Raw genomic sequence first — 26257 nt, 5'->3', positions numbered from 1 at the left:
GAGATAACCTGGAAAACTGCCCCCACCCATATAAGCAACCTAAGCACCCCTATTTATTATTAAAATGAAATTTTACATCAAAGTATGATAAGGAGGTGCCTATGATTCCAGCGGTGGAACGGCTGGAAGAAGGACCTTGATCTTGTCTTCTTTGTGTGTGTGTGTGTGTGTGTTTGCCTTTTGTAGGGCCACTCCCGCGGCATATTGAGGTTCCCTGGCTAGGGGTCTAATCAGAGCTGTAGCAGCCAGCCTACACCAGAGCCACAGTAACTTGGGATCTGAGCCATGTCTGTAACCTATACCACAGCTCACAGCAACACGGGATCCTTAACCCACTGATCAAGGCCAGGGGTCAAACCTGCAACCTCATGGTTCCTAGTCGGATTCATGAACCACTGTGCCACAACGGGAACTCTGATCTTGTCTACTTTGAAGAAAGAATTCAGCAAAGAAGCTAAGACTGTGAAATAGAGACAGCATTTATTAGAAGCAAAGTACACGGGGAACTTCAACTCATTTGGAGTGTGTCGAATTGGAAGAAACCAATTTGCTTCTAGAATACGTGCTGAAAAGGAGTCTGGGAAGCATGGATTTTAACTTTCTTGCCTCTGCTGAGCAGGAAGACATAGTAAAGGGTAAGAAGTAATTCCATATCCATCTCCTAAGGAAAGTGACTGCTCTTTACAAAAAGCCCTCTCTAGACCAGAAACCCAGGGTGCAAGGGCTGACACTGAAATGGACTCACAGATCTGGGGGGTGGGGGGAAGCCCAAGGTGCCTGTGCCCATGTTGAAGCTGTTAACCACCAGAGGTAAACCCAGCTTGGTAATCCTACTATGGTCATGGCAATCAGATTCTGATGAAAATAGCCTGACTCTCCCTCATGAATATCTGTGCTACATTAATCAGGGCTCCAAAGTACATATTTCATCAAACCACAAGTTCTCATCTGACTTGTAGGACCCTCCTACCCCACTACAAATGCCAAGACGAGCCACTTTTTGTGAGACTTAGGTTTGGGGTTTGTGTTTGACTGTGCCTGCAGCAGGTGGAAGTTCCTGGGCCAGGGATCAAACCCACATCACAGCAGTGACCTGAGCCACTGCGGTGACACCACCAGATACTTAACTCACTGCGCCACAAGAGAACTCTGGGTTTTGTTTGTTTGTTTGTTTTTTAACCTATCTACCAGACCCTTCTCAGTTCAAGGCAATACATAAATAGTTCAATTGAAGGGTAAGTTGAGACTGTCACCAAGCAACTTCCTATCATCAGGGAACAATTAAAGAAAGGGAGGTTATGGTATGGTTGCTGTGGTAGCTTCAAAATATGGCCTTGAAATCTCTGATGCCTCCTTCCTTCAAAAGGCAAAACTGATTCCCCTCCCCTTGTGTGTGGGTCAAACTCACTTCTAATAAGCACATTTCCCTCTAAGCCCTATTTTTACCACATCTCATACATTTTAATAAGTTATATTTTTATTTAGTTCAAAATACTTTAAAATTTCTCTTGTGATTTCTTCTCTGACTTATGTTTTATATATAGAAGTGTGTTGTTTAATCTCCAAATATTTGGGGATTTTCCAGCTCTCTTTCTGCTACTGACTTCTGGTTTAATTCTGTTGTGGTCTTGAGGCAGAATAATAACTCAGGTCATCAGTGTAGGAGCATGGGTTTCGATGCATTCTTTAGTATGGCTGTTGATTAACATTTGTGGTTTAAGGGTTCCAGAGAGTAATAACCCCACAGGCCTTGTTTACTATAGGAAGTGTACCTATGCTGACATGGAAATTAATCTCTAACCCACTCCTCAACTGATAAAAAAGGAATGAGAGGAATGGTGACTCAGCCTAAGGGAAGAGAAGGGCAAAGAAACCCTAAAACTTAAGGGACATTTCCACCCCTAAAACCCCTATTGGACAAGGACTGATACAGGTAACTGGGCAAGGCCAATGGGAGAAAAACCACACCTTTCTGGACCTCACATTGGTACCCCCCCATCTTTAAGGGATAAAAACCCCTACAGGACAATAGAGAGAGGGGGCTCTTCTCCCCCCTCCCAGCAGCCCTGGGAGCTATTTGCTTTCCTGTAATAAAGACTTTGCTTGCTCGCTGCCTGTGTGTTCGTGAAGTTCATTTTTGGGCTGCGTGAACAAGACCCCAGATGCTGATAACATCTTTCCAGCATCAGTCTGAGAACATAGCTGTATGGTTTCTATTCTTTCACATTTGTTTAGTTGTGTTGGGCCCAGAACATGGTCTGTCTTTCTGAATGTTCCATGAAAGTTTGAGAAGAATGTGTATTTTCTTGTTGTTGGATGGAGTATAAATGCCACTTAGATCAGGCTGACTGCTAGTGCTTTTCAGGTCAATGTTGTCCTGATCTATTAACTTAAAAGGGGAATGTTGGAGTCCCAAGCGTAACTGTGCATTTGTCTATTTCTCTCGGCAGTTCTGTTTTGCCTCATCTATTTTCATGCTCTGTTCTTACGTACATGCATGTTAAGGATTATGTCTTCTTGGAACACTGATCTCTTCATCATTAGTTTTCCTGTTACTCCTTTATCCTCTTCCTAGTTCTGAGGTCTTCTTTGCCTGAAACGAATACAGCTGCTCCAGCTTTCCTACCATTAGTGATAGATTTTTTTCCCTCCCTTGACCTTCAAACTAAGTCTCTATATTTGAAGTGAGTTTCTTATAGGTAACACTCCGTTGAGTTGTTGTTTTGTTTTGTTTTCTGTCTTTTTAGAGCCAAACCTGTGAGATATGGAGGTTCCCAGGCTAGGGTCAAATCTGAGCTGTAGCTGTTGGCCTACATACACCACAGCCACAGCAACGCCAGATCCCAGCTTCATCTGTGACCTACACCCAGCTCCTGGCACTGCCAGATCCTTAACCTGCTGAGCAAGACCAGGGATGGAACCTGCATCCTCATGGATGCTAGTCAGATTTGTTTCCCCTGAGCCACAACAGGAACTCCTCTGTTTTTATTTATTTTTATTTTATTTTATTTTTTGTCTTTTTGCTATTTCTTAGGCCGCTCCCACGGCATATGGAGATTCCCAGGCTAGGGGTCTAATCGGAGCCGTAGCCACCGGCCTACGCCAGAGCCACAGCATTGCGGGATCCGAGCCACGTCTGCAATCCAGACCACAGCTCACGGCAACCCCGGATCGTTAACCCACTGAGCAAGGCCAGGGACCGAACCCGCAACCTCATGGTTCCCAGTCGGATTCGTTAACCACTGCGCCACAACGGGAACTCATGTTTTTATTTTTTTTTAATTCACTCTGACAATCTCTATCTTTTAATTGGTTTATTTAGATCATTCTTATTTGAAATGATTACAGATATAATTGGGTTAATAAGGAGTTCCCTTCCTGGTGCAGTGGAAATGAATCTGACTAGACTCCATGAGGATGCAGGTTCGATACCTGGATTTGCACAGTGGGTCAGGGATCTGGTGTTGCTGTGAGCTGTGGTATAGATCACAGACACGGCTCAGATCCCACCATTGCTGTGGCTGCGGTATAGGCCTGCAGATGTAGCTCCGATTCGACCCCTCACCTTGAATCTTCCATATGCTGCAGGTGTGGCCCTAAAAAGCAAAAAAAAAAAAAAAAAAAAAAAAAAAAAAAAAAAGGCTAATATCATCCATATTTATAACTGTTTTCCATTTATTCCGCTTGTTTTTTCTTTTCATCCCATTTTCCTGCCTTTTCTGGTTTGAATGGAGCAGTTTATGCCATTCCATTTATCTCTTCTCTTAGCATATTAATCATACTCCTCTTTTTAATTTTTTAATGGTTGCCTGAGCGTTTGCAATATACAACTGCCTGCCAGCAGTATCACATTTTAAGTTACTCAAAGGAAGCTGAGGCTGCAAAGCTAGGTTTAAATTTAGAATTCTTGGACTCTCAGCCAAGCTCCCAGGCAGCAGCTCTTCTCTTCCCACCCTGGCACCATCCTGATCAGAAGGGGCCTTGTGTGCCTACAGGTTATCCTTCCCAACCCACAAGCAATACAGTCCACCTTGAAAATGAACTTGGGGAAGCAGCCCATACAAGGCTCTGGAAGTTGACATGGACTGTTTATGCAGGAAGTTCTGAGATTCTATGTAATATCGTCTAGAACAGGAGAGCACAGGCTATAGGAAGACCTGGTCCAAAAGCTTCTTGAATTTTCTAAAGGGCCACGCCAGGGTGAAAGCCCTCTCTCATTTGTGTAAGGACCCAGATACTCATCTGACTTGTCCTTATACAGTTTGTGTTGCTACTCAACTTTTTAAAATATTTCTATTTTCCTTATTTGGGGATCATTTCTGTCTTCAAAAATTTCATACTTATTTGAATACTTACATAAGGTTCTCATAGTCTGATGGAGGAGAGAGATACTTAATTTTTAAAAATTTAGTAATTTGATAAGTTCCCTTGTGGCTCAGTGGGTTAAGAACTTAACTAGTATCCATGAGGATGCGGGTTCAACCCCTGGCCTCACTCAGTGGCTTAAGGATTTGGTGTTGTGCAAGTTGCAGCATAGGTGGAAGAGCCAGCTCAGATTCTGTGCTTCTGTGGCTGCGGCTTAGGCCAGCAGCTGTGGCTCTGGTTCAACCCCTGGCCTGGGGACTTCCATATGCTGCAGGTGTGGCCCTAAAAAGAAAAAAAAATTATTTAATTATCACAGCAACTCCCAGCTCAGCTATTACAATTGGTTTAAGGCTTAAAAGGATCAAGAATATATGACTGCTGCAATGCCATGTCAAATTCAACTGGTTCATTTTATTTCTTCCAATTCTGCATATGTGGGGTAACATACTGAGAGTAGGGAATGGGAAATACCCATAATTCAAACAGTATATTGTCAAATTATATTAATTAAGCATCCTTGGCATTCCCGTCGTGGCTCAGCGGTTAATGAACCCAACTGGCATTCATGGGGATGCAGGTTCGATCCCTGGCCTTGCTCACTGGGTTGAGCATCTGGCATTGCTGTGAGCTATGGTTTAGGTTGCAGACGTGGCTCCGATCCCGAGTTGCTGTGGCATAGGCCAGCAACTGTGGCTCCGATTTAACCCCTAGCCTGGGAACCTCCGTATGCCTCGGGTGCAGCCCTAAAAAGACATACACACACACACACACACACACACACACACACAATTTAAGTAATCCCTGCATGTGTGCAACACACACATACAAACACACACAGCTAGAGCATAGATTTTGCAAAGTGGCCTTATCTCCCTCACATTGCCTGAAAATTTTACCTAGATATCCTTACCTATACTACTTTACTACTTTAGAGCATTTTTGTGATATCTTGGATTCTCTTTCAAATTGAAGCATTAAAATTAGACAAATAAAAAAAATCCCACCAAAGTTGTCCTAGGTTGTATGATTTTAAGTGAAAACTAAAGTAAATAATTCAACATACTTACTGAGGTATGACTATGTTTGAAGCCCTGCGCTAAATAAAGTATTGTTAAATTCGGTCAAAAAGAAACACAGGGGAAGGCATTTTACACTACTAAGTTTTGTTTGTCATCCAACAAAAATTCTATAGACAGCAGACACTAAGACTTTGCAGAAGGTGCCCTCAAATTTCTCAGTCTGCGTCAACCTCATGGTTGCTAAGTATATGCATAGTTTCTGGATCACTCATTATTTAAAAATACGAAATTGTGCCCCGTTGTTAGACCACAGGTTCCAATTTTAGGTTTAAAAATAGTCGCCTTTCTCTTGACCCAGGACATCTCCCGTCCCCAACCGCCAAACTTTCCACCAACAGAGATCCAAGCCTTTGGTCCTAAACCCAGCATTACCAAAAGCAAAGCGGAAACCTAGGTGGATTTAAATCCTGTGTGCTTCGGCATATGGTCTTCAAGCCTGTTTTCCCCTTCAATCAAGTGCAAGGCTGCGTTAGATAGCGTCTTCAAGGTTTCTGGCATCTGCAGACTTGTGCGATTAAAATGCATCTCCTCTTAGGAGGAATTCACATAAAGCCCCTGCTTCTATGGGAAATTAGCTAGCTGAGGGCTAGGCCAACCGCAGGGATGGAGTGAATTTGGTTTCTCTTTGAAAAGCCTTCCCGGGGTGAGCATTCCACGCCAGCAACAGAGCGCGCCCCGGCACCACGTGTCTGCACCAACAGCGGGATTGGTGGAGCGCATTTCTGCGCTGCGGTCTAGACGTGCAGTCCCGCCCAGCTTGCCAGAGGAGTCGGGACGCGGAGAGAAGAGGCCGCATCGAGATCGCGTAGGGGAGGGGGCGGGAGGGGGGTGGGGGATCCCGAGGCACCGGCGGCGGTGAATCTGCGAGGGCCTGGAGCGGCGTCAGGCGGTTCTCCACGCCACAACTTGCCCACAACAGACAAGCCTCGTCCTGCGCCCTGGAAGAAGGAGCCGGCCTGCCGCTTCCCGCTCGGCTGCTCCTCGGCCTCCACGGGCTCCTCCGCGCCAGCAGCGCCCCTGGGATCTGCGTCCCCAGCCTCGCCCCCGTCCGCTTGCAGCGCCCGGCGCCCGCCCAGGAGCGCGCAGCTGGGGTGAGCCGCGGCTCAGGATGCGCCAGGCGCCCAGGGGAACCCGGGTATCTCGGTGCCCGCGAAGCCGGGCCCTCCTCCCGTTTTCCCCGCGTCGAGCCGAGGCGCTGCAGACCCCGCTGGCCTGGCTGCCGCAGCCCCCACTCCCCGTTTGTCTTGCCTTTTAAGGGCCAGCGCCGAGGCCCCACTGGAGCCCGGGTTCCTCGTTCTTTGTCTTGGCGGGTCGGTCCCGCGGTGCGCCCGGGGCGGGAGGCGCAGCGGCCGGCTGGCGGCCTTGCGGAGGGATGGGTGGCGGAGGAAACGGGAAAAAGTGCCCCCTGCTTTCCTGTTCCGGCCATCTTGCGACAGAGATCCAGCTGAGGGGCCAGGGTGGCCAAGAGCGCGGCGCTCGGGGCCAGGGCGGTGGCGGAGAACCGAGATGGGCGCCTCCCGCCCTGCGCGCCTCCTTCGCCCCCGAATACAATGGGGGTGCGCAGACAGCTCCCCCGCCCCTTCAGTTCCAAGGGCTAGGACCCAGATCCCGCGTGAATTTCCCTAACAGGCCAGAGGCACAGAAAATATGAGGGACGGGGTCTGAGAGCTTGATGTTGACTTAACTAAGCGCCTAATTCATTCGGATCGTTCTTTATCCACGTGTCCTTTTGGTAAATTCTTAACGCCTCTCTGTGCCTGACCTATGCTAGGTGCTGGGAATATAACGGTGAGCAAGAGAGACCACGGCCCTTGTTCCCGCTGATCCTGCAGCCCAGTGGATGGAGTCCACAGTACATAGACCTGCCAGGTCGGTATCCTTGACGCCCCTTAAACAGACAGGGATACAGAGTCCCAGGTCTGATGTAACTTGTTCTAGGTCAGGCTGCAAGTATATGGAAGAATCAGACTTTTGAAGCTAGATCTCTAAGACTTTTATGCTGGCTACAGTGAATCCGTAATGGCTCTTTTCCCCAAAAAATTCCATTGAAAATTATTTGGATGTGCAGCTTCTTACGAAGTGTATGATTAGCTTCTGAATGCTTTCATAGGGCTTATTTCTAGTTCTCAGTATCTAGAAAGGGCTAGAAATATTTGATATTATAATTTTGCTTCCAGTTACTCTGAATTGTATTTTCCTTTTTTCTGTCCTTTGGCTGTTAGGAAAGACAAACATTTTCCTGATGGTTGGTCCAAGAAGGGGCTTCTCGGTGGACTGAGGAATGTCTGGCTTTTCCTCAGTTCATCCATCTCTGTGATAGCCACAGGCAGCTCCCAGAAGACCTCGAGAATGAGAGGCCTGAGGTCCCCAAGTTGCTGCTAGAAACATTTTAGCCTCTCCTGAAAACAGAATGCAGCTGCCACATAAGTTTGTAAGGTAAATACCAGGGCCCTGCAAAACTTGGTGGTAAAGCTGATATATAATTGCTTTTATCTTCACATTTTGAAAATGTATCCTCCTGGACAGAGAAGTAAAATAGCACATATTTGGGGAAGTTCTTTGGTTTGTACTTCTATCAGAATGTGTTATTTAGGTGGCCAACCCAGAGAGGAAGAAAGACTCCATTACTTGTTTGTTTTAAGGGCCACACTTGCACCATGTGGAAGTTCTCAGGCTAGGCCTAGAATCTGAGCTCCCAGCCTACCCCACAGCCACAGCCACGCCTATCTGAGCTGTGTCTGTGACCTACACCTGCAATGCCAGATCCTTAACCCACCGAGTGGGGTCAGGGATCTGACCCCGCATCCTCATGGTTATTAGTTGTGGGTCTGTTACCACTGAGCCACAAGGGGAATTCCAGCAAGACTCCACTTAAAAAAGTAACTTGGGTGTGAGAAATTTAGGAAGCCTTCCACCAAATGTAATTAACTACAAATTTAATTTTTAAAACAACATTACTGAAGTGTAATATACAAAATGCACCCTTAATTTTCAGCATACCATTCAGTGAATTTTAACAAATGTATATGCCTGGGTAATCAACAGCACAATCAAAATAGAGAATATTTTTGATTAGGCCCTAAAAGTGTTTTCCTGTCTTTTTGTAGCCAGTCCCCGCCATCCCAAGATCACAGATTTGTTGCTTAAGACACTCTGAGTTATGTGTGAAAGATGAGGATGAATAGATATGTAAAATCTCAGAACCTGAGGCCAGGATCAGAGGGTAGCATCTAGCATGTGGCTTCTCATGAGATGTCCCCGCCAAAGCCAGGGAGGGTGGTGCCCAGGGGAGTCAGGCTCAGGAAGTGTAAGTGGACAGGTGTGCTCTCTGGGGTGGACAGGTGTGTCCATTCAGGATGAACCACGAATTTTTCTCCCCTCCCGCAGGGCCCTGGACGCACGCTGACCACGCGCTGGCCAGCTCGCCTTTTGCTCCGGGTCTAGGCCAGGGCGCTGCCATAGCAACGGCCTAGACGCCCGGACCTTAGGCCGCCGCCGCCGGGACCCGCCTTCTGCTGCTCCCGAGGGGTGGGGCGGCGGCGGCGGCGGCGGCCCGGGAGGCGGCCGGGTAGACGGGACCGCCCCCTCCTCGGATGCCAGCAGAGGCGGCGGATAAGCTTTCCAAGCATGGTAAGCAGCGGGAAGCAGGAGTGCCTGCCGGCGGACGCTGGGCTGGGGGCGGCGGGAGCCCTACGGGCCCCCACAGCACCCCCACCACTCTCGGTCTGTCTCCTTCCCGCAGCCCTTTCAGAAGCACGTCTACTACCCGCTCGCCAGCGGACTGGAGGGACCCGACGCCGCCGCGGGGGGCGCCGCGGCCATGGCCTGTCCCCCTCCCAGCGTGGCGTCGGGCCCCCTGCCCTTCTTCCAGTTCCGACCGCGCCTGGAGAGCGTGGACTGGCGGCGGCTGAGCGCCATCGACGTGGACAAGGTGGCGGGCGCCGTGGACGTGCTCACGCTGCAGGAGAACATCATGAACATCACCTTCTGCAAGCTGGAGGATGAGAAGTGTCCGCACTGCCAGTCGGGGGTGGACCCGGTGCTGCTGAAGCTCATCCGCCTGGCGCAGCTCACCATTGAGTACCTGCTGCACTCGCAGGAGTTCCTCACCTCGCAGCTGCACCACCTGGAGGAGCGCCTGCGCCTGAGCCTGGCCGACGGCGAGCAGAGCAAGAGGCTCCTCAGCAAGCAGGCCGGGGAGATCAAGTTCCTCAAGGAAGAGTGTAAACGCAGGAAAAAGATGATCTCCACCCAGCAGCTGATGATTGAGGCCAAGGCCAGCTATTACCAGGTGGGAACCTGCCTTGTGATTATCCAGGAAAAGCCTCAATTCCTACTGTCTGGGATATTGAAAGTCCTTTCCTGTTTCACTGCCTTTTTTTTTTTTTTTTTTTAAATCTGAACTGCAAATCAGAAGAAACAGCATATTTAAGCAAAACAGTCATTTTAACCAACAGGTGACATGGTTCATTACCTTGTGTAGACTAACACAGGATTAATAATTAAACCTCTGTTTAATTATTAATTAAACATAGGTAACGTCTGCAGTGCTTTATTGAATCATCTAAATGCTGGTTGTTTAAAAGGCCCTTTCCTCCTCCTCCTCATTGATGTAGTGAAAAATAAACCAGGTACCAATTGCTGTTGAGGTCAGGCTGCAAACAATATGGAATGCTTAAATTTGTGGATTTTTTTCCTCATTTTTAAAATTTGGAAATATTTAAAAATTTACAGAAAAATTGCAAGAACAGTGCAAAAACTTCCTTATAACCTTCAACTAAATTCACCAGTTATTAACATTTGCTGGAGTTCCCGTTGTGGTGCAGTGGTTAACGAATCCGACTAGGAATCATGAGGTTGCGGGTTCGGTCCCTGCCCTTGCTCAGTGGGTTAACGATCCGGCGTTGCCGTGAGCTGTGGTGTAGGTTGCAGACGCGGCTCGGATCCCGCATTGCTGTGGCTCTGGCGTAGGCTGGTGGCTACAGCTTCGATTCGACCCCTAGCCTGGGAACCTCCATATGCCGTGGGAGCGGCCCAAGAAATAGCAAAAAAAAAAAAACAAAAAAAAAACCATTTGCCATATTGGCTTTTTTTCCTCCGTCTCTGTATACATACTATTAGTTTTGAACATCTGGCAGTGACTTGCTGACTTCTAAACATTTTAAAGTGTGTGTTTCTTGAGAACATGAATGGTTGTTAATATAACAAGACTATTTAAAAAACTAAAAAATTTTGCCTTTTGTCCTTAATTTCCACCTGTTATGGGGTAGACGTTGAACCCAAGATAAATATGGTAATTTTTTAGTGTAGCAGAAATCAGCATATGTATCTTTTTTTCTCAACTTGTGAAGGAAACACAAAATGTCTGATAAAGATATTGAAGTAAACAGTAAACTGACAAGATGGATTTCATACCCTTCCATTCCAGTCATTCTCCAGTGGATTTAGGCGATGGTGGAGCCAAAGCAAGAGTGAATGTGGAGAACTGGGTGTAGGGAACAGAAAACTGGTTAATCGTGCTTAGGGCTGACCCAATAGGAGTCTTGAGAGAAGTGTGCTAGAAATAGATGAACAGGCAGAAAAGAATGAAGTTAGAAAATCTTAATGTTTAGCCTTGAGTACACAACCCTTAGGTATGATCATTAAGTGATACTTGATGTCAGTAATCGCCTATTTGTTTCATAAGTGCTATTTTATTAGAGTTTTCTATAATAAATGTAAGCATAAAATGCTAACTTAAAACAAAAGAATAAATAACAACCAGAATGTTATAAATCATGTTGAGATGGCTCTTTATAAAGGTATTTATCATAAAATGGATAGAATGGATTCTGTTTAAACATTCAAAAAAGCTCATCTGGCTTTGGTCGTAATCAGTGAAACGTTAAAACCTGTTAACATAAGAGATGTTATGTTCATAGACATTTTTTTGATTGTTTTGGTTATCTTAGAAACAGCTGCTAGGAAATAAAGGTTTTCAAATGTGAAGGGTATGTGAGGCTAAAGTGATGACTCACTTATCAAATGAGTAACACCTGCCACCTGTTGGCCACTCAGCAAACTCTCTGAATGGCAGTGGTAGATGAAACTGTCTGGTGTGCCCAGGTGTGACCTCTTCTCAGGCACACTCCTAGAATAGTACAGATGTACTCAGCCCTTTTATTAAGTGGCTTAACAGTTGCTTCTTTATGGAATTCCTGAGCCTTTGGGATGACAACTCTAGAGTTAGACTACCTGGGTTTGAATCCCAGCTGTTCTTCTGTGTAAGGCATTTAACTTCTAAATCTCCGTTTCCTCATCTGGAAAAGGAGAACATGAGAAGTGGCTGCCTTTTAGGGTGCTCTGAGAATCCCGTGAGATAATGCATGTATAGCATGAGGAAGATTCGGTCAATAGCATCTGACATGTGGATGCTGAGTTCTGTAGTGACTTCCTGGGAGTGAGCTGCGGCTACTTGTGAGCTCCTTGTGAATCCTCAGACCACAAGGCCAAAGGTCAGAGTGCTGATGCTGTAAGAGTCAGTGTTTCAGGGAGGGGGAGTCAAAGACTGTTGCTGGAGTCCTCGTCGTGGCTCAGTGGTTAACGAATCCAACTAGCAACCATGAGGTTGTGGGTTTGATCCCTGGCCTCGCTCAGTGGGTTAAGGATCTGGCATTTGCCGTGAGCTGTGGTGTAGGTCACAGACACGGCCCGGATCCTGAGTTGCTGTGGCTGCGGTGTAGGCCAGCAGCTACAGCTCTGATTAGACCCCTAGCCTGGGAACCTCCATATGCCACAGTGCAGCCCTAGAAAAGACAAAACAAAAAACACAAAACACTGTTGCTAAGAATAGTTGGCTGTAAGTTAGCTGGGTTCCATGGTGTTGTAATTTTTCTAACAGATTCACAGGCTAGGGATATTTGGCCTATAATAAAATTTATGGGCAGTCAACTGATTTTGTTTAAATAGTTATTTGACTTTAACCTGGAGTCATTAATTTTTAGAGACCTCCAACAGCTGGGGTAGTTTGATGGCCATGTGTAAAGGCCAATGTGTTACCAATGATCTGGCTATCAAATTTTATTTATTTATTTATGTATTATTTCTTCATTTTTTAAATTTTATGACTGCACCCAAGGCATATAGAAATTCCCATGCCAGGGACTGAATCCAAGCCATAGCTGCAACCTATGAATTGGACCTGCAGTTGCCCGCCTACACCACAGCCTTTTAACCCACTGTACCAGGCTGGGGATCGAACCTGCACCTCTGTAGCAACCTGAGCCACTGCAGTCAGATTCTTAACCCACTGAGCCACAGTGGGAACTCCCAGGTTATTTTTAAAACTTTAAAAAGTAATAAGTAGGGAGTTCCCGTCGTGGCGCAGTGGGTAACGAATCTGACTAGGAACCATGAGGTTGCGGGTTCGATCCCTGCCCTTGCTCAGTGGGTTAACGATCCGGCATTGCCGTGAGCTGTGGTGTAGGTTGCAGACGCGGCTCGGATCCTGCGTTGCTGTGGCTCTGGCATAGGCTTGGCAGCTACAGCTCCGATTGGACCCCTAGCCTGGGAACCTCCATATGCTGCGGGAGCGGCCCAAGAAATAGCAACAACAACAACAACAACAACAAAAAAAGACAAAAGACAAAAAAAAAAAAAAGTAATAAGTAATAATAAAAGTAAAAAGTGAAGAGTAAAAGTAATAATAAGACTTGGACTCCTTCTGAAAAGACCTTTCATTTTCATACCTGGAAGACTCAGATTGCTCTCCACAATCCAGCAGTGCAGACAGACTTTGGAATCTGTCAGTGAATTTCTGTGCCTTGTTCCTGTCATTGACCCTCTTCGAGTTGGAGATGAGTGTTGGGAGTAGAAAAAGTAGGCATTTTGCTGTCAGAGAAATGTGCGTCTACCTGTGCAATTGATAAGGCTGTGACAAATCTTCTGAACTTTGATTTCTTTGTGGATAAAGTGGTTGCCATGGAAATTTAAAAAGATAAGGATTTAAAAGGGCCTAACTGTGGGTGGGCATAGTGGAAATGTTGGTTTATTTTTCCACCATTCTCTACCATTGTCTCTGAGAGGGCTCAGAAAATGTCTGGAGGAATAGAGAAGCTCCATCCTCCTTCATTTTGATAAAAGAATCCTTGTGTTAATCCCATTGCACTCAGTGGTTTTCATTGTTTAATGATTTTTGGATAGAAGTTGTATTAAGACATTTACGTGTTTTATGTAACATGCAACCTACATGTCTTCTACAGTTGTAAACCAAGTATACTGAACATAATTTGACCTATACTATTCTCAGAGTTGTCTTGGAAAGAGTATCAGATTCCTTTCTATGAACAGTTAATAGTACCTAATTTTTCTTAACTTGTCCCTTTTTTTTCTTTCCCAAAAATGCTTTTAAGGGGAATCCTTTGCGATATAAATTTATATCATTCATTTGTGTATCAAACTCATACAATTACTTCATTAATGGCGAGGTTTTTTTGTTTTTTGGTTTTTTTTTTTTTCTTTTTATGGCTGCATGTGTGGCATATAGAAGTTCCTAGGCCAGGGCTGGATTCAGAGCTGCAGCTGCAGTCTACACCACAACCCCAGCAACATCGGATCCAAGCTGAATTTGTGACCTACACTGCAGCTTGTGGCAATGCCAGATCCTTAACCCACTGAGCCAGGCCAGGGATGGAACCTGAATCTTCACAGAGACAATGTAGGGTCCTTAACCTTCTGAATCACAATGGGAACTCCAGTTAATGGGGAAATTTGGTTCTAGGTGATGTAGAATTCTTTCCTACCTTTTTATCCTGAAAGGGAACCTTATTGTTTCTAAGGCAGAGTCTTTATACAATAAATGGGATTCCTGAACCTCCTGCTGCTTTCATTGTATCAAATGATCTGATTTTTATTCTGTGTCTGTTTACTATAAAATCTATTATTAGAATACCTTTTACTGCTAGTGATGAAAGATCAGACAGCTTTGGCTTTGGGGCCTGATATACCAAGTTGTTGTAGGTATCAGTAATTCAATCATTTTTTAAAAAAATGTCCAGTCTTCCATGGTGTATGTGTGTCAGAGTTTGTTAACCTTTCTCCTTTGAGGGCTGTCTTCAAAGCATTTGGTTCTAGTGTGTGGCTATTAGGAATAATGCTGATATAAACATTCACTTGCAGGGTTTTGTGTGAACATGAGCTTTGGGGTTTTTTTTCTTTCTTTCTTTTTAAGGCCAGAGCTGCAGCATGTGCAAGTTCCCAGGCTAGGGGTCGAACTGGAGCTGCAGGTGCCAGCCTACATCACAGCCACAGCCATAGCAGTGCGGGCCCCGAGCCACGTCTGCGACCTTCACCATGGCTCACGGTAATGCCGGATCCTTAACCCACTGAGTGAGCCTAGGGATCGAACTCGAGTCCTCACGGACACTCTGTCTGGTTCTTAACCCTCTGAGCCACAATGGGAACTCCTTGGGGTTTTTTTTAGAGCAGTTTTAGGTTCATAGCAAAATTTAGGGGAAGGTACAAGTTTCCATCTATCTCCCTTGCTTAGACATGTATAGCCTCTGTGCCATTATCAGCAGACCTAAGTATTTCACTTTTGGGGGTGCTATTTGTAAATGGTATTGTATTTGAAATTTCAAATTCCACTTGCTCATTGCTGGTATATAAGAAAGCAGTTGACTTTGGATGTTAACCTTGTATGTATCCTACAACTTTGCTATAGCTGGTTATTAGTTCCAGGGATTTTTCTTGTCAATTCGTTTGGACTTTTTACGTAGACAATCATGTCATGTACAAAGACAATTCTGTTTGCAGGACATGACCATATTTGGATTCTGATTCAAAACAAACAAGCTGTAAAAATGTTTTCTAAGACCATGTGTGACGTATTAGGAAAAAAATTAACAAAGGGTTGAATATTTGTTGGTAACTTCATTTTCACCTTTAAAAAAGTTTTAAAATTTGTTTTAGGGCCCTATCTGCAGCATATGGAAGTTCCCAGGCTAGGGGTCAAAGCGGAGCTGCGGCTGCTGGCCTACACCACAGCCCCGGCAACGCTAGATCCGAGCCGCATCTGTAACCTACACCATAGCTCATGGCAATGCCAGATCTTTAACCCACTGAACTAGGCCAGGGATCAAACCCACATCCTCATGGATACTAGTCAGATTTGTTTCCGCTGTGCCACAATGGGAAGTCCCCATTTTTACATTTTAAAAGGTGGAATAATGATATTATAATTGTGTTAAAAGAAAGTCCTCTTGGAGATAGATTGTGAAATATTGACAAATGAAATATACAACATCGAGGATTTACCTTAGAGTAATCTAGGGGGGAGGTTATAGAGGAAATAAGTTGAATTTTTTGCTTAAACATTAAATGTGTTAAAGTGGAAAAGAGAAGTATTGGTAGAAATTTTTTTTTTTCAGTAAATTCGTCTTAGGAGGCCAGATATTCTAAGCATGTGCTCAGTGATTTATTAATGCTGGGCTCTGGGGATGAAGCTGTGAATAAGATAGACAAGAGTCTGTGCTCTCTGGGAGCTGAGATTCTGGAACCCAGGGGGCTTGGACAGGAGATTAGAACCGAGTGAAGTAAGTAAACCTGGAAATAGTAACTGGTGAGATGTACAGTGGTGGAAAGAAGGCAGCGTGATGGGACACGGGCTGGTGGGAGGATCATCCAGAAAGATTTGTCGAGGGCGTGTCCCTCAGCCCCAGCATGGAAGATGCTCCCTGAACGACATCTTGAGTCTTGAGAAGGAGCCAGGCATGGGAAGATCCAGGAAAGATTCAATGCAAAGCCTTGGAAGCTGGTCTGCTTGAGGGACAGGAAGAAGGCTAGCGTAGCTGGAGTGTCATGAACAGGTTGATGCTGACAGGCTGGGAACCGCCAGTGTAACGGGAGCAGCATCCGGGGTTCCAGAAACCGCCAGGATCTACTTTAACTGTCAAAAGATGGTTTTCACTGCCCTGCGTTTAGTGTGAGAACACGCTGGTTCTCTGTGTCTTTTTAGTTTTTAGCATCACTCGCCAAGGTGGTATCTTATGGAGGAAAGCCCCCAAGAGGTAGTGCTTCAGGCACCCACATTTTAGTTCAAACTGGGGGAAAGGGCACTTGTCACAGACTCTTAGATTTGTTGTGCTCTCCTTTTCAGTGCCATTTTTGTGACAAGGCCTTTATGAACCAAGCTTTCCTACAGAGTCACATTCAGCGCCGCCACCCTGAGGATTCTCATCTTGGTAAGTCTTGAGCTCAATTTCAAAGAGCCGTTTTCTTTCTGGTACCTTTTTCTTTTTTTAGTGAGACGTGGTCCAGTGCATCTCTCAGTCCTTTTAAGAGGAAGTCTCAGTGTCCTTGATCACTCAGTAAAAATCAAGCCTCTCTTATGTGCCATGCACCGCATTAGGGGTCAAGGATACAGCCGCAGGCGAACCCTGTCCAGCTCTCTTACACCCTAATTGGGAGGCTGGGGGGCTGGAGGATTCACATTTAAACACATGAATGAGTTGACTCTTCAAATCCTGACAAATGCAAGGAAGAAAGTAAAGAAGGAGAATGGGATGGAGAGCGACCCCTGGTGGTCAGCCAAGGTCTCATGACGGAGGCAATATTTGATCAAAAACCTGCCTCCTGAGCAGGGATTCCCAGCCTGGGAAAAATCTGGGAAATGAGTCTCCCAGGCAAGGTGAACGCTCACCGTGAGGGGGAGGCAGGACTGCGTGTTTGGGGGACAGAGAGACGGCTGGTGGAGCAGAATGAGCAGTCATGGTGGGTTAGAAAGGGGCCAGGTCACTTAGGGTTTCGAATCCCCTGGGCAGGAATGTGGGTGTTTTAATAAGTGTAATGGGAAGCTGCTGGACAATTTTTAATTGGGGGGGGCATGATCTAATTTGTACTTTAAAATGACCCCTCTAGCTGAGGGTGGGAAACAGACTCGGGGGCCGTGGTGGAAGCTGCTGGACCAGAGGTACCAGGGGAGGTGGAAGAAGCGGAGATGGAAAGGATGACGTCTGGGCATGGAGATGTGACTCAACATGCGAGCAAGAGATGAAACAAAGATGATCCTGGGCTTTTGTCCTATCCAAGGGAATGGCTGAGGGAATGGCTTTGATGTTTACTGAGCTGGGGACCGGGAGGGGAGCAGATTGAGGGAGGAAGGAGAATGGAGAAGGGGTGTTGGCCGTGGGTACTCTTAAGTATAGTTGCCGCACAGGTGGGAGATGCTGGAGGTCTGGAGATCAAGGTAGACGCCCAGGCTGGAGAGAAAACCTGGGAGTGGTGAGTCAACTGGACTGCATGAGATCCCTTAGAGAAGATGGCTCAGGGTCAGCCCCACACGAGGAGCTGAGGAGGACTAGCCGAGGAGAGTGAAAAATCACAGTGACAAAGGCAGGAGGGAAGCTGGGGCTGTGTTGTCATGGAAACCAAGGGGCATGAGCATTTCAAGAAGGAGGCAGTTACAGCTCTTGATCTAGAGGCACAGAGTAAGATGAAGACGGAGAATTGACCATTGATGTCCCAGTGGCTGTTGGTGACCTTGACACAGCAGCTTCAGTGAATTCGTAGGGACAAAAGCTGGACTGGGGTGAGCTGAGCTAAGAATCAGGCGAGGCAGTGGTCACCCAGTACATTTATTTCAGTAATGTTTGCTGGGAAGAAAAGCAGAGATGGGAGGCACTGCCTGGAGGAAAATATGAGACCAAGGGAACTTTTTTGTCTTATGTGAGGCAGCAGATACTAAGATGTGTTTGGGTGCCAGTGTAAGATAACCAGTGTGTAGAGGGGAAAGGAGAGAAGCAGGCGAGGGAAGGGGCTCTGCCCCTTATCAAGGAACCAGGTTTCCCACTCATTTAAATGTCCTCGGAAGCAAAGAATGCACGGTCTGATTCTCCACGAGCAGATCAGAGCATTCTGCAGATTGCTGCCGTAACCCACCGAAATTCTTACCGTGATCATCAATGTTTTCAGGATCTAGGTGTGCACTTAGCCTGTTTCTCGGTGTGGCTTTCCTCTCCCTTTTGGGCCAGTCTATTCCCATGCCAGCCTATTTCAGATGAATGGATTTATTTAGGCAACAGCTACCCCCTTGTGTAAGCAAGATGAACAGCGTAAAATCCCATTTACAAGCCACGGACCGCTGATGCTGTCAAGCAATGTATTGGAGATAGTGCGAAGATTCAGTATTTTAATTAACCTGCCATTCTTCCGTGTGAAACTGACCTTCTTTCTCTTCTGTTTCAGTATCTTGTTCTTGTCTCATACTCGTTTCAGAGAGTATTTCGGACTCTGAAAAGAGTATTATTTCTTCAGGTCATCTTTGAGATTCTGACTTTCTACTTTGGTTTCCATACCTTTCATGTCTACACTCACAGACACATGTACATCCATTCAGTCATGTCTACATCTGCATGTAAGTACATGTACATAAGTATTCTTCCCTTCACTTGTTGCTTCCTTTTACGACTTCTCAGTAGTAGTTGGTTTTTGCCCCGTGGACGGGTTATGGCCCGAGCTTGCGTTTGGAACGCCAGCCTTCGCGTCTTAGCACCGATGAGGTGGTTCTCAGGCGAGTTCGGTGGGAGCCAGGAGGACGGTGACCATGGCAATTTCAATCCTGTGGTACCTGCATGTGGACGCTGTCACTTCCTTTCTCTGACCGAGACAGGTGTCTCGAAGAAGAGCCCCGGGTTATTCCTTATCAGCATTTCAGCTCCCTGAGTGGGCTCCCACTCTGTCTCTATCGGATAATCGACCTCACCGCGGTGGCTGAAAGAACCTGCTAAACATAATTCGGTGCCCAATAAGTCGTATAAAGGGCCGAAAATAAACAGTAGAGAATAAAAAGGTGGCTCCTGTGGCATGAGAAAAGTAATACCCCCAGTAAAAGCAGTTGCTTTTGTCTGATCTATAGGGCTGTACCCTGTAATTTTCAGACAGGCTTTCTAAGAGAGGGTATTTTAATGAGAGATTTCTGTTGCAACAGAGTATAAGAAAAGGGCGCAGACTGACAAGCTTCAGAATGAGATGGACATGTTGAAGGAGCAGCTGCAGCTTACCAAGTCTCAGCTGGAGGCTGCACAGCACGCCCACGCAGTCCAAATCTCCAAGGTAGGTCGCTCCATCCGGCAACAACCATATGCTGGGAAGGACTGGTGTTAATTTCTTTTGAATGTTTGGTAGAATGCACCCGTGAAGCCATCGGGTCCTGAGCTTTCCTTGGTTGGCAGGTTTTTGATTACGGATTCAATCTCCATATTTGTTATCCGTCTATTTGGATTTTCTCTTTCTTCGCAGTTCAGTCTTGGGGAAGTTTTATGTCTCGAGGAATGTATCCATGTCTTCTAGATTGTCCAGTGTTTTGGCCTGCACTTGTGCACAGTAGGCTATCATGCTCCTTTGAATTCCGTAGTGTCAATTGGAGTGTCTCCTCTTTCATTTGTGATTTTATGTAGTCGAGTCCTCTTTTCTTGGTTAGACCAGCTAAAGATTTGTCAGTTTTGTTTATCTTTTCAAAAAGATCAATTCTTAGTTTTTAAAAAAATCTTTTCTTGTGTTTTCCTGTCCTGTGTTTCATTTATTTCTGTGCTAATCTTTATGATTTCCTTCCTTTGCTCGCTTGGGGCTTAGTTGGTTCTCCTTTTTTTCTGATTCTTTGAGGTGTAATGTTAACGTTGCTTATCTGAGATCTTTTTTTCTTTTTCTTTTTTGTTGTTTCTTTTTTTCTTGATGTCTGTATTTATAGCTATAAACTTTCCTCTTGGAACTGCTTTTGTGGTATCTCATAAGTTTTGGTTATGTTGTGTTTTTATTTCTATTTGTCTCAAGATATTTTTGATTTGTCTTTTGATTTTTTTTTTTTCTTTTTATCTTTTTAGGGCTGCACCCACGGTATATGGATGTTTCCAGGCTAAGGGTTGAATTGGAGCTACAGCTGCTGGCCTGCACCACAGCCACAGCAACACAAGATCTGAGCCGTGTTTGTGAACTACACTACAGTTCATGGCAACACCAGATCCCCAACACACTGAGCAAGGCCTGGGATTGAACCGCATCCTTGTGGATACTAGTTAGAGTCATTTCTGCTGCACCACAACAGGAACTCCTGATTTTTTTTTTCTTTGATCCGTTGGTTGCTCAGGAGTGTGTTGTTTAATTTCTTTGTGAATTTTCTGTTTCCTGTTGCTACCCAGTTTTAGGACATTGTGGTTACAAAAGATATTTGATATAATGTCAGTCTTCTGGAATTTGTTAAGACTTATTTTATGACCTAACCTAAAACCTGTCCTGGAGAATGTTCTACACGTGCTTGGGAAGAATGTGTATCCTGCTGTTACTGGGTAGGGTGTTCTATATATCTCTGTCAGGTCCATTTTGTCATTAGTGTTGTTCGCATCCTGTGTTTCCTTATTGATTTTCTGTCTTGGATAATCCAGTGTTGAGAGTCAGGTATTAAAATCCCCCTACTCTTATTTTGTTGCTGTTTATTTTTCCTTTCGGTTCTGTTAAGATTCGCTTTTTATATATAGGTGCTCCAGTGTTTGATGCAAATGTATTTATAACTGTTACATCTTCTTGATGAATTGACCCCTTTATCATTATATAATGACCTTCTTTGTCTCTTGAGAACTTTCTTTTTTAATGTAGACACTTAGAGTTATAAATTTTCCTTTGAGTACTGATTTGCTTGCTTCCCTTATTGGGTATGTTATGTTTTAAAATCAATCATCCCAAAGTATTTTTGAATCTCCTTAGTGTGTGTTTCTTTGACCCATTGGTTGTTTAAGAGTATATTGTTTAGTTTTCCTGTGTTTGTGAATTTTCCAGTTTTCCTTCTGTTAGTGCTTTCTGGCCTCATTTCTGTTGTGGTTGGAGGAGATAACTTTGTGTGATTTCAACTTTCTAAAATTGAGAATCATTTTATGGCATAACATATAGTCTATTCCGATGAATCTTCTATGTACGCTTAATAAAAATGTATGTACTGCTGTTGTTGGGTGCAGTATTCTGTGTGTGTTAGGTGGAGTTTATTTGTAGTGTTATTCAGGTCCTCAGGTAAAAAACAGCAACAACAACAAAATCTGAAGGTCATCAAGAAATCAAACGCTGTGTAGACTAGATCTGGAATTTAGTATACATATTAATATCTGTATTTATTGGGGAAGCGGCGGGGCTACTCTGCCTAAACTGGTATAGTATCAAGAAAGGTTCTTCTGCTCAATAGACTTTTAAAGTATGTTTACATTTTACACATAATTTCATTTCTGCTCTACAAGTTCACCGAACTTTTGAGACTTTCGATCTCTTTGTATTCTGAAGCATGTAAGGACAAAAGGATGCTGTGTGCCCCTTTGATGGATGGGAAAAAAAATTAATTGTGCTCAGACTTGCTGGTTATATGAAGTGTTTTTGCAAAAAATAAAAAACAAACCAAAAAAAAAAAAGCCAAACTCAAATCTGCACGATTATCCGACCCATTCGAGGTGAAGCTATGATCATTTATTGAAAATTCTGCATACTTGCTTCATACCTGAGCTTTTAAATCTGTGTATTAAATCAATTTCAGGAATATGAAATGCAAAAAACAAAAGAGGAAGAATTTCTGAAGTTGTTCGATAGATGGAAGGAAGAAGAAAAGGAGAAACTAGTTGGTGAAATGGAAAAAGTCAAGGAAATGTTTATGAAAGAGTTTAAAGAATTGACTTCTAAGAATTCAGCGTTAGAATATGTAAGTATCCTCCTAGCACTGATAGAGTCATGACCTTGAGAGGTGGTGATAGAATGGCAGCAGGGACCAGGCATCCAGAAATTCCCTTATTGTGTCCTGGCCCAGGCACCCCCTCCTCCCTAAGCATCTTGGGAAACCTGGGCAAATGGAAGACAGAACAAGTCAGAAAATCATCTCCTTGAGAGTGGGAGCCTTGGCCCCGAACCCCAGTGCAGAACATTTGGTACATTTTGGTCGAATCAGAGAAGGTGGTCTCTCTTTCTTAACTGTTTAGCTTTGGATAGTCCAAAATCATAACCTCCGGCCTGAGTTTTGGAGCTTTCTAAAGTTCTAAAAGAACTTTCCAGAAAGACGGATGCAGGTCGCCAATGTGGGAGAAGGCAGCTGACCCAGAAAGAGAGAGAACCTTTCCCAGGCCTCTTCCTCACCCTCACCTGGCTGGTGGGGAGGACTGGGGTCTGCCTGAGCTCCATGTGGTAAAGGCAGACTCCCCTCCCCTGTGGGAGCAGCCATGGAGGCAAGAGAAGATCCTTGAGCTCCCTCTAGGGGCCAACTTGCTTCACAAACTAAAATAGAGGAATACAGTTCCCAGTGCTATACAGCAGGATCTCATGGCTTATCCATTCCGAAGGCAATAGTTGGCATCTATTAACCCCAGATTCCCAGTCCTTCCCACTCCCCGCCCCCCTTACTCTAGGCACTTAGGATGGAGCAGGATAATGTGAGAAAAAGAACGTATACATGTATGTGCGAAGGGTTTGGGTTTTTTGGGGATTTTTTTAAAACACAGCGATGTGGGACTTCCCTTCGTGGCGCAGTGGTTAACGAATCCGACTAGGAACCATGAGGTTGCGGGTTCGGTCCCTGCCCTTGCTCAGTGGGTTAAGGATCCAGCGTTGCCGTGAGCTGTGGTGTAGGTTGCAGATGAGGCTCGGATCCCGCGTTGTTGTGGCTCTGGCGTAGGCTGGTGGCGATAGCTCCGATTAGACCCCTAGCCTGAGAACCTCCATATGCCGAGGGAGCGGCCCAAGAAATAGCAAAAAAAGACAAAAATAAATAAATAAATAAATAAAATAAAATAAAACACAACTATGTGCTTTCCTCTATGCTTTGTCTGTGGAGCTTTTGTGCTGCAGCCATGGAGTTGAGTGGTTGTGACCAAGACCTTATGTGTCTCCCAAAGTCTTCCTAATTAATTAATCTTTTAAATTAAAGTATAGTTGATTGACGGTTTCTGCAAAGTGACCCAGTCATGGCTCCTAGAGTCAAAAACCAGCTGGCTCTTTACAGAAGAAGTTTGCCAGTCTCTGTCAAATCGTTATGAAGCAAATGTGGTACAAGATTAACACCTGGTGCAGGTGAAATGGGTGTTTGTTATACTGTTCCATCTGCTTTACCAGAAGTTATAATTTGCAAATAAAAAGTTGAGGGGAGATTAACTTGGGATGGCTCTTTGTGCTTTTTCTGTAAGGGCTTCCTTCAGGCAACTCTGTGTTGGTTCCTTTATCCCCATATCACTTCTGGTTCTGAGCATCAGAACTCCTGTGTACTAGTAATTTCTTTATCCTTGCTCCAGGGGCCTCTCCCGAACTCATAACTGTGGTGCCTTCTCAAAGTGGGATGTCTTACTACCCAGAGTAGTAGATTTTGATACTAAACCAACTTAAGACTAGCTTTTTTACATCTTCGACATCAAAGCTACACTCTTTTTTTTTTCCCTCTATGGTACGCTGCCAATTACAGTTCTTTTGCTTGAGATTCCTTCCAAGGTTACCCCGGCCCCTAGGATCATTGTGGAATTGGACTTTTCCCCATGTCAGACTTTTTTTTTAAACCACTCATATACATATATTTTGTAAGATTTTTATTTTTCCAGTTGTAGTTGATTTACAATGTTCTGTCAATATCTGCTGCTCATATATTTTTCTTTTTTTTTTTTGGGTATTTTTGTCTTTTTATAGCCACACCCATGGCATATGGAGGGTCCCAGGCTAGGGGTCGAATCAGACTTGTAGCTGCTGGCCTACACCACAGCCACAGCAACGCCAGATCTGAGCCTCGTCTGCGACCTACACCACAGCTCATGGCAATGCTGGATCCTTAACCCACTGAGTGAGGCCAGGGATCGAACCAAAAACCTCATGGTTCCTAGTCAGATTCTTTTCTGCTGTACCATGTCGGGAACTCCTAAAATGTGATCTTTTATGAGTGGCTTCTTTTCACTTAGTATAATGTTTTCAGGATGCATCCATGTTGTAGCATGTATCAGAATTTGATTTTCTTTTTATTACGGAATGATATTTCATTGTATGGATATACCAGATTTTATCTGGTATATCCATACAATGAATTTGCAGTTGAGGGATGTTTGGGTTGTTTGTCTATTTTGGCTATAGAGGGTTTTTAAAATTATTAATAATAGATTTCATTTTTAGAATAGTTTTATGTTTATAAAAAAATTGAACAAATAGTATAGAAAGTTGCATAGAAACCCACTTCTCTTACCCTGTACATAGTCTTCCATATTACTGACTTACGTTTTAAATGAGTATGTTACATTTGTTAGAATTAATGAATCAATACTGATACATTAGTATTAACTAAAGTCTATACTTTATTCGGATTTCTTTTTTTTTCTTTTTTTTAAGGGCTCTACCTGTGGCATATGGAAGTTCCCAGGCTAGGGGTTGAATCGGACCTGCAGCCGCTGGCCTATGCTACAGCCACAGCAACACCAGATCTGAGCCGCATCTGCCACCTACACCACAGCTTGTGGCAACACTGGATCCTTAACCCACTGAGTGAGACCAGGGATCGAATCTGTGTCCTCATGGATGCTAGTCGGATTCGTTTCCATGTGCATCCCAGACTTAAGTAGTGGGCAACAATGCTTCCTCATTCCTTTGTTTTTTGAAATTAATATATTGCCTTCTGAGCCTTTCTGAGGGTTTCTACTGCCAGTACCTTTGGGAAGAACCTATAAGCAAAGGGTACAATGAAAACCTTATGTCCTGAGTGGTCCCTGGATGATGCTGGTCTGCTCACTAAGTCCTCCTGAGAATCGGCTGCACCCAGCTCCTCTGTTTCTTGCAACTGTTAACGTGCCCATCAAATTTGTAAAGCCTGTTGTCTAAGGGTAGAAAGTTAGCTTTTCCTTTGCCTTTTTCACCCTGTGGACGTTCTTTTACTGGAAGAAACGAAACAGGAAAACTGCTGGGAAGGGGGAGCAGGAGAAACACGATGCATGTCCAGGAGGTTGTCAGGTATTCCCCGATTTTGTTCTCTTTTGCATAGAAAAGTATGACCATCTGAACCAAGGATACTTTTATTTTATAGCAATTGGCAGAAATCCAGAAATCTAATATGCAGATCAAGTCTAACATCGGCACATTGAGAGATGCCCGAGAGTTTAAAGAAGAACGTCCTCAGTATTCCCAGGATTTCCAGAATGTGATACAACTTGTGAATAGCCAGGTATGTAAAAGGGGGGTGTGTGTGACTGCACTAGAAGCCTCATAGCAAACTAATTTACAGGAAGCACATCTACAGATAAAAGTATCTCTTTCAGTGATGGCGAAGGTGACTCTGTTTTTCTCGTCCCCTAATACGTGTATAAGTCATAATCGGTGTTCATTAGATACCACTGATTGACTAATAGATGTGGATCCGGAAGAGTTAGCAAAATTGTTTAATTTTTTTCTCAAATAATACCACTTTGAATCGGTTTCTATTTCCTTAGTCATTTTTCATGTTTCAATTGTCAGCCCCCTTTCAAAAGGCACGTTGAAACACTTACTTTTTTTTTTAGAGCTTAAGTATGCAGCTACATTGGCGCACTGATGGTCTTTTACCTTTATGAAATATCATTGCAATCATCTGGAAGTGAACCTCAGTAATCAGTGCAGCCTTCATCCTGGCTATTTTGGTCACACTGGCTTAGGAGTATCTTTTTTTTTTTTTTTTTTTTTTTGGCCAGAAATTAAATAGAGATTGAAGCTTATGAATTCAGGATTTTTTTTTTAAAGCAATATTATGTCATTTAAAAAAATAGAGATGTGTTTTTGAATACAGGTTGCTGCCACTGCTTTCTTTTCTTTTCTTTCTTTCT

General features: G+C 44.5%; 1 protein-coding gene across 1 annotated transcript in view; it reads left to right on the top strand.

Moving 5' to 3' along the window:
* The first annotated feature begins 8982 nt into the window (after positions 1 to 8982).
* The window catches only part of DZIP1 (DAZ interacting zinc finger protein 1), a 54232-nt gene continuing 36957 nt past the window's right edge, over positions 8983 to 26257 (top strand). Inside the window, 7 exon segments of the mRNA XM_084982149.1 lie at positions 8983 to 9064; positions 9066 to 9074; positions 9187 to 9735; positions 16579 to 16663; positions 19408 to 19532; positions 21988 to 22149; positions 25486 to 25623. Of these exon segments, the coding sequence (XP_084838275.1) occupies positions 9038 to 9064; positions 9066 to 9074; positions 9187 to 9735; positions 16579 to 16663; positions 19408 to 19532; positions 21988 to 22149; positions 25486 to 25623 (1095 nt within the window). The 5' untranslated portion in view covers positions 8983 to 9037.

Source organism: Sus scrofa, chromosome 11, assembly GCF_054392235.1.
Source record: "Sus scrofa isolate SSC_HxYL_T2T_F1_AM1 chromosome 11, Sscrofa_HxYL_maternal_Yorkshire_Landrace_v2.0, whole genome shotgun sequence".
In the NCBI taxonomy this organism is placed as follows: Eukaryota; Metazoa; Chordata; class Mammalia; order Artiodactyla; family Suidae; genus Sus; species Sus scrofa.
This window is presented reverse-complemented; position numbering and strand designations above follow the sequence as displayed.